Source organism: Ictidomys tridecemlineatus, chromosome 6 (assembly GCF_052094955.1).
Source record: "Ictidomys tridecemlineatus isolate mIctTri1 chromosome 6, mIctTri1.hap1, whole genome shotgun sequence".
Lineage (NCBI taxonomy): Eukaryota > Metazoa > Chordata > Mammalia > Rodentia > Sciuridae > Ictidomys > Ictidomys tridecemlineatus.
The window spans coordinates 58,055,693-58,064,124 of record NC_135482.1 but is presented as its reverse complement, the minus strand read 5'-3'; the positions used below and the strand labels follow the sequence as shown (position 1 = coordinate 58,064,124).

The following is an 8,432-nucleotide window of genomic DNA, read 5'->3' as shown; positions in this document are numbered from 1 at the left end:
CTCAGTTAAGTAGCATTAGGGTTAAAGGAATACTGGTTAGAGTGTAGGGTAATATGGGTAATATGTAATCTTTTTTGAGTTAATAAATTTGGCAGGAGAGAGGAGCAGAAAGCAAACACCTCTTTCTCACTTCTTCTGTCCACTCTACTCCATCTTGTCTGCCTGCTTCTACTTCACCTGTGTCTCTTCACAGGGTTTCTTCACAGGTGTTATTTATAATCTTTTTCTCACCTTTTGCCATCCCACTGAACATCACAGGGCCTAATCTTGAAAGCAGAAAAGAGAGAGATATGCAGGGGAAGACAGCAGGAGACAAAGGAACCCTAAAACCTATATTTAAAAAAAAAAAAGCCAGAACACCTTCTCCTCTGAGGATACCATGATACCAGCTATGGCCTCCTTCTCCCTCCCAGGGGAAGCCTATGTCACTGCTTTTTAAATAAACCCTCCTTTATATTCTTGCCTCTGTGTGCTTCTCTAATGTTATACTTCAACATGTGGGGAAACAGAACTCGTCACTAGTAACTAGCAGTATCCAAAGCACTCTCACAGAAATTATAGAAATTCATTGCCATTTCCCATTCACACTTCCTGCACCTTCTCTGCAGGCCTCCAACTGAAGCCAGATTTAAAGTTAGGTAGTCAGTGTATTTAGGCAAATCGGGTCTAATATCGAGTAAGATCCAAAACGGAGGCCATGTTGAGAATGAATTCCGGGAAAAGCTGAACAACTCTTGGAATGTTAATAAAGTCCTGGAAATGCAGGACAACTCATGGGATGTTAATTTCCCCAAGGCCCAGAGCCCATCCCAAAGAAGTGTTAATAAAACAGCTCCCAGCACACTTGAAGATGCTGACTCAAAAGTCCTTCCTGCCCAGATTACTTCTTTGGCCCACCTGTGTCCCACCCTTTGGGCCTTCCCACCTACATTCCATCACTGAAAGAACTATAAAAAGGGGAACACATTCGCCCTTCAATGGATTCCACCTCTTGGGTCCCCTTCTTCCTCCAGGAGAAGTCTTTTGTGCTGTCCTTTATTAAAGCCTCTACTTTCCACTCTGACCTTGCCTGGGCATGCTTCTCTGGTGTTATTCTTCAACATTGGGGAAGCAAGGACTCGTCACTGGTCAACAACAGTAACACAACCTGAAATCTTCAGTATTAGTTTTCTCAACATTCTCTCATCAACACTCAAAGTTTGGCTTCTGGCTACCTCAGGTCTTGAAAAGCAAGTAGAGTCTTGGAGTCTGTCAAATTATAAAAACAAATAATCTATGTGTATTTTTTTTCTTTGCTGAAGCGAGCTCATAAAGAGAGGAACAAAATGTGGAATGTATTCCTCTAAAGGCATCCTTCTTCTTTTTCCTGAGGGATAATTTCTTAAGCGTCTCTTCCTGGATGATGGGAATGGAGGAATGGACTCAGCAATAACATGAGAACAGCCCATTCCTATTAACTCCACTTTGACATATTTCATTTCAAAAGGACATGGAAGGATAGTTTTCAGAGATTGGTGTTTCAATTTACCCACTTCCCACACCAAAGAAAATGATTCACTTTTGTGGAGCGATCCCTCAGAGAATAAAATACCAAAGTACTGGAATAAGGGAGGAAAAATGGGCTATTTCCAAAGGACAGGAAACATGCTGCTAAATCACAACAGTATACAGAAGGAGCTATGGATGCTTGCAATAGCATGGTTGAACTTTGCTATGTTGAACAAAAGAAGTCAGACATGAAATTCAAACAGTGCAGGTTTTTTTATATGAAATTTTAGAACACGCATGACTAATCTGCAGTGACTAAAGATCATCAGTGTATACTTTGATTCAATGAGATGAGGTGTTTTTATATACATGCCTCAAATATATAAATATTTTCCCAAGCCAAGATATAAATGAATTGTAGGTTGAATTTCTTTCACGAGTTAGTATCATCTGTAGTGTTCAGAGACTGTAAATTTAGAACCAAAGCCTGGTGTTCAATTATTTTTACCACAAATGACATCTATTTATGTTTACAAATAACTTATTTGTGATTATTATGATTCCACAGGAGAAACTTTTTCAGTGGAATATCCATTTTGTTCATGTGTTATAGCTCTCATTGCAACACCCTTGAACTTTTTTTCCTTATTCATCTTTCAAGATTCATTGTAAGTGATGATTCTTCTTGAAAGATTACTTTGCACTTAAAAATTACTTAGATTTTCTACTTTTTCTATCACAACATCAATTACTTTATATAAATCACCATGTTTTGTGTATCTATCAATTTTAGCAATGTAAAATACTTAAGAGTGGATACAATTCTTAGCAATTAATATATGTATCAAATATTTAACTAACTATGTCTAGCAAGTTTGTAAAAAGCATTCAGTATATAAAGCAGCCCTTTATGAGAATAGACATTTCTAGGTAAAGTTAGAATTTTATATTCTGAATTGAGGAAGGCAGTTTATTCCCAGAGATTAGGAAGATCCACTCAGAAAGAAGAGGGGAGAGGTGCAGATAGACAGAGCAAACTTAATAAGATATAAATAGTCAAGGGAAAAAATGGCAGAGATCCAAAGTAATGCAATACATAACCATATTGAGTTTTCTCATTCATGTTCCCAAGAATGTTATTTATGTCTAACTCTCTCTTGTTGTTTTGAAAAGAACAAAACCCATGGAGCATATGCTGGAGAGCTTCTCTCACCTGCCAGTTCCTCAGGGTGTAAATGAAAGGGTTGAGTAAAGGGGCAACAGAGGTATTGAGCACTGCTACACCTTTAATTAAAGTCATCCTTTCTTTTGCTGATGGCTTCATATACATAAATATACAGCTCCCATAAGTGATAAAGACAACTACCATATGTGAGGAGCAGGTGGAAAAAGCCTCATTCCTTGTTGACCAGAAGGGAATTTGAGAATGGTTTTGATGATGAATGTGTAGGAGAGGACCACTAAAAACAATGTGAGGGCAAGTGTCATCACAGCTAAAACAAAAGCCATCAATTCTATGAAACGTGTATCTGTACAAGAGATTTGCAGGACAGGAGAAATGTCACACCAGAAATGATCAATCACTTTGGAAGCACAGAAATCCAGTTTGAGTCCCAAGAGCAAAGGAGGAAAGATGATTAAGAATCTAGCTGCCCAGGAGCTGAGCACCAGTTGGTAGCACACTGTGCTGTTCATAATGACTGGGTAATGCAGAGGTTTGCAGATGGCGACATAGTGGTCATAGGTCATGGCAGCCAGGAGGTAAAACTCTGTAGCCCTTAATAGGAAAAAAAAAAAGAAGAATTGAGTTGCACAGTCATTGTAGGAAACTGTTCTGTCTCCAGTGAGAATGCTTATCAGGAACCGTGGGATATGGACTGTTGTAAACAAAACTTCTAAGAAGAAAAAATTTCGGAGGAAGAAATATGTAGGAGTCTTGAGGCAGGGATCCAGCAGGGAGAGGAGGATGATGACTAAGTTTCCCATCAGGCTCAAGATATAATTGAAAAATAGAAAGAAGAAAATCATAATCTATAGCAGAGGGTCATCTGTGAGTCCAAGCAAAATGAACTCTATCTCCACTGATTATTTCTTCATTTCTCTTTTGTCCTATAAAATTTACAGAAAATAAAAACTAGTATCACAAGAAATTATGTCTTCCTTTTCATCTATATAAATTTCCATTTTCAGAAACTTACTGATTCACAAGTATTTCTCAAATAGCTTAGAGATCATCACAATGGAAATAACTTCCACTCCACTCATCATCTTTATTAGAATACCGAGAAATTCTTCCCTTGTCCAAATTGAAGTAGGTCCTACTTACGAGTTTATAGGACACTTCATTTGAAATGTAGCTCCTCAGTTTGATTCATGTTAATCTATGACCAATCTTTCAAATGTTTTATCATAATAGGCTGTTCTAATATTTAATTTGTTTGTTTCTTTGTTTATTTGTTTGTTTTGAACCAAGAATTGAACTCAGGGTCACTTAACCACAGAGCCTCACCCCCAGGCCTTTCCTGTATTTTATTTAGACACAGGGTCTCACTGAGTTGCTTAGCGCCTCATTAAGTTACTGAGGCTGGCTTGGAATTGAGGTCTTCCTATTTCAACTTCCTGAGCCAATGGAATTATAGGCATGCACCATCACACCCAGCTTGATATATATTTTTTTGAAGTTAGCTAATATTTCAAACTAATTGTCATTCAAGTGACACAATGGTTATAAGAAATAGTTTTCGTCCCAGTATCCATAATACCTAAAAATTAAGGGATACATGTGATAGTATAGGAAATTTATAAAAAGGAAAAAATATATGAGTTTCTGGTGAGCATTCAGCAGGGTGAGTGCAGGAATGATCAGATCAAAGCAGTGCTTAAATAATTGAGAAACAGGAAGATAAATGACACAATTTTCAAATGTGGGTCATCATTTGAACCCACTATGATGAACATTGTCACTACTTTATGGTTTTCCATTACCATCCTCTGTCTTTTATCAGGTCTAAATTATGAGGGTTAGGGAGAATCTCTATCTAATAAGAGTGATAGCTAGTGCTTAAGTTAGAGCTAGCAAAATTATGTTTCAGGTAGAGTTATGCAATGCTCATTCATGTTTTACAGGTAGTGTGCTGCTAAGAAAAATAGTTTGTATTTCCAGAATACCTTGATGGTAAAATTAAAACTTCATATATTCTAGCAAATTTATAAATGTAGTAGTATTATTTTATGAATATTTGGAAGACCCATAAAGTTTGAATAATTTACCTTTTTATATAATATATAAGAGTTGAGATTGCCACAGTCTGGCTGGGCACAAATCATGAGCCACTCAATCAGGAACAAACTTTATTTCTGAACTCCACCAGCACACTCCACACACACTCTCTGGGAAATCTCCCGAACACCACAGGGCTCCTCCAGGAACCACCAACCACCAACTGGAACTCCCACCACCGGAACTTCACCAACCAACGCGAACTCTTCAGGAATCCCCGCGAGCTCAACGGGAACTCAACGGGAACACTGCGAGAACTCAAAAGTCATCATCTTAATGGCTCGCTGGCATCACCTCTCAACACTACTTCTGGCAAAAATGCCATGCGTCATCCGGACTCGGCTGTGGCCCTTAATATGAGATGGTATATATAAATTCATATATTTGCATTATAATGTAGATACAAATGCAGGATTGCAAAAATATTGAGTTCTTGCAGGCCTATTTTTTGTTGATATAATCTCTGATGATTATGTGTAGTCTTCATATAGAGGAATAAACTGAGCTTCTGTTCATGGAGCAATAACTACCCCTAGTCAGCCAGTACTAATTATTTATAATGCTAGTAATGAACATATACACCATCTGAAAACACGGTCTGTTGGGCTTTTGTTACTTTTCTATCATTGAATGGAATTATATTTCCCCAGGAGATCCATGTATAACTAAAAAACATATTTTTTAAAAATCCATGCTATACTGTAGTCATGTGATCCTTTTACAATTTTTTTTCATGTCATAAAAATAAATATTTTCCTTTCTTGGTAGGGATTGTGAGCCTTTTATTCAATATATTTGAAAATTATGTATTCAGTATCACTTATTTACTAGGTTTTATATACACTCACATGGACATGAAAAATAAAGCATTTGTCTTTATGGCAGATATTAAATGTACAATATAAACAAAAATTAAGGAATATTGGTGCACAGCAGGGAGACCTCTGGTCAGTAGAGCAGACAGGAGAGACAATTCCTCTAGACTTGGTTTGTAGGCTGTGTGGTGGGGACAGGAAGAACAGTTATGTTTAAATGGATAACATTTAAGTTGAGAGATAAATAAAGAATAAAATTTAGAAGAAGAGGAAAAAAACTTTTTGTTTTTAAACAGAGATAAGAGTAAGTGTAAAGCCTTTGTGATGCCAGGAGACTCCAAAGATAACAACCTAGCCTGCATCCCAGAGATAGGAGAAAATTCAATGTGAAAAGTTATTTAATAATTGTGTGAACTCTTTTGAAAGAAATTAATAGGCATTTTGTGTTCAAATTCATAAGATTTTTAGGGAATGAAAAAGTTTATTACTTTATGATCATTTATTTGAACTGACTTTTAATAAATTATCTGAGATTCCACATATATTGCTGACATTTTCTTGTTTCTATTAAAATGATATTTCCATGATATGCAAAAGTTTATTGCTTTATTTAGCTACATTTGACTTAAAATATTCATATTCCATTTTTGCATTTGAATGTTTTTTCCATTCTTAGTTACTTAATTCTAAAGCTGTAGTTAACATTTTGACATTGTAATTATAATTTCATATCCTACTAGAAAAGAACTTTTTCCTCATCTTAATTATTAGTCTCTATAATTTATGAATATTTTAATTTTAAAATTTCAGCATTTTATATGTATGCAAATATTAGATACATAGTAATAAACTTTAGGATCCTAAATATCAAATCTACTTTTATTTAAAACACATTTATTTGTATATGCATTTATTTTAATTTTCTTTATTTTTTAAATATATCATGTCCTTTATTGATAATGGTGATTTGAAAAAAATTTTAGTTATAGAGGATTATTAGTGAACTAAATAAATTGAAGGATATTATAATTTTTTTTCTTTTTGGGTACCAAGAGCTAGGTACTCAAAAAAAAATTTTTTTTAACCATCTAGCATCATTTACAATGGAAGAGATACTGAGAAATCTATATGAATTATTTTCTTAGAAGTACAAATGCATACAAGCTAAGCTATTTATTTCCTTGTTGGGTTTTACTTTTGTCTTATTTTGTTTATTTTTTCTTTCTTTCTTTCTTTTTCCCCCTAGATTAAAATAATGAACCAGGTTTACATGAACTCCAAAAACACTATCATTTCTTTAGATTGGGAACTTAGCTTGAAAAGGGTTTATTTGAAGGGGAATTAAAGGACTGAATTTATGTTTTGGAGACTGTATGTTCTGGGTGCAAGAAATGTTTGAGAAGATTTACCTGAATAGAAATCAGATCAAGCAGATTTAAACAGATGTGGTGTTTAATGGTTTGTGCTTAGTTAATATTTTATTTCTGTATTTGACCACTTTCTTTCCTCTTTGAGATTAAAGCAAGTTTTTTTAAGGAATCACTGAAAGCTTGTCTCACCTGTTTGTTTCTCAGAGTGTAAATGAATGGGTTCAGCATGGGAGCAATGGATGTCATTAGCACTGTCACAACCTTATTGATAGCTACAGATTCCTTTGCTGAAGGTTTGACATAGATGAAGATACAGCTTCCATAGGTGATGGATACCACAATCATGTGAGAAGAACAAGTGGAAAAGGCCCTTTTTCTTTGCTGGGCAGAGGGGAATCCTAGAATAGTCTTGATGATGTATATGTAGGACAGAACAACGCACACAAGGGTCAGAATGAAGGTAAGCACAGCACAAACAATCACTAACTGCTCTATGAGCCATGTGTCCGAGCATGAAATCTTCAAGATAGGAGATGCATCACAGAAAAAATAATCAATAACATTTGAATCACAAAATTTCAAATTTAGGAAGAGAGTAAGTGGTGGGAGTATTATCAACAAACCAGCCATCCAACAGCAGAGGACAAGCTTCCTGCAGACTCTGTGGCTCATGATGATGACATAATGCAGGGGTTTGCAGATGGCCACGTAACGATCATAGGACATGATGGCCAGAAGAAAAAATTCTATTACTCCAAAGATGTCAGTAAAAAACACTTGAACGACACAAATATTATAAGTAATGGACCTGTCACCGGTTATTATGTTATACAAATATCTAGGGATACAAGCAGATGTAAATGAAATTTCTAATAGGGCAAAATTTTGTAGGAAAAAGTACATGGGTGTTTTAAGGTGGGGGTCCAATAAAGTGAGGGATATGATGGTCAGATTCCCAGTTATACTCAACATGTAAGTGAGAAATAGAAACGCAAAAATTGGAATCTGAAGTTGAGGGTCATCTGTTAGTCCCAACAGAATGAAAGTTGTTATTGTATAGTTTTTCATCACTAACTACTTTTATTTAGTCAATCTTCATGTAAAATTTAGAGCTATTTTATTTAACAAGAGTAACATGAAAGCCAGACAGATATAGTCACTACTAGAGACAGAAAACTAATGCACATGTAGTTTCTTCTGTAAGTTGTAATTGATGTTGTCAATACCCTGATAGGCGTGACTACTCCTTTTATTTTATATTTGTAATCTATATCCAACTGGATTGTTCCATGTTGTTGGCTTTGGCTCACAATGTCTTGTGATTCAATAAAATTATGAATTCTTTTTATCTCTAAGATTTCTTCTGTATTTTAAAATGGATATTTAAATGTAAGTTTTTTCCAGCCTTTTCATAGAATATTTGATCCTTGTCAAAATGTAAATGTATAGCATCTCATCTGGACTCCATGCATAGGTTTG

General features: G+C 35.4%; 1 protein-coding gene and 1 pseudogene across 1 annotated transcript; both read right to left on the bottom strand.

Moving 5' to 3' along the window:
- Window positions 1–2,485: 2,485 nt before the first annotated feature.
- On the bottom strand, window positions 2,486–3,585 carry LOC101957028 (olfactory receptor 6C6-like; annotated as a pseudogene).
- Window positions 3,586–7,061: 3,476 nt separating this feature from the next.
- On the bottom strand, window positions 7,062–8,021 carry LOC101957326 (olfactory receptor 6C2). Its single transcript, XM_005342698.3, has one exon. The coding sequence runs from the start codon at window positions 8,019–8,021 to the stop codon at window positions 7,062–7,064; it is 960 nt and encodes a 319-aa protein (XP_005342755.3).
- Window positions 8,022–8,432: the final 411 nt, after the last annotated feature.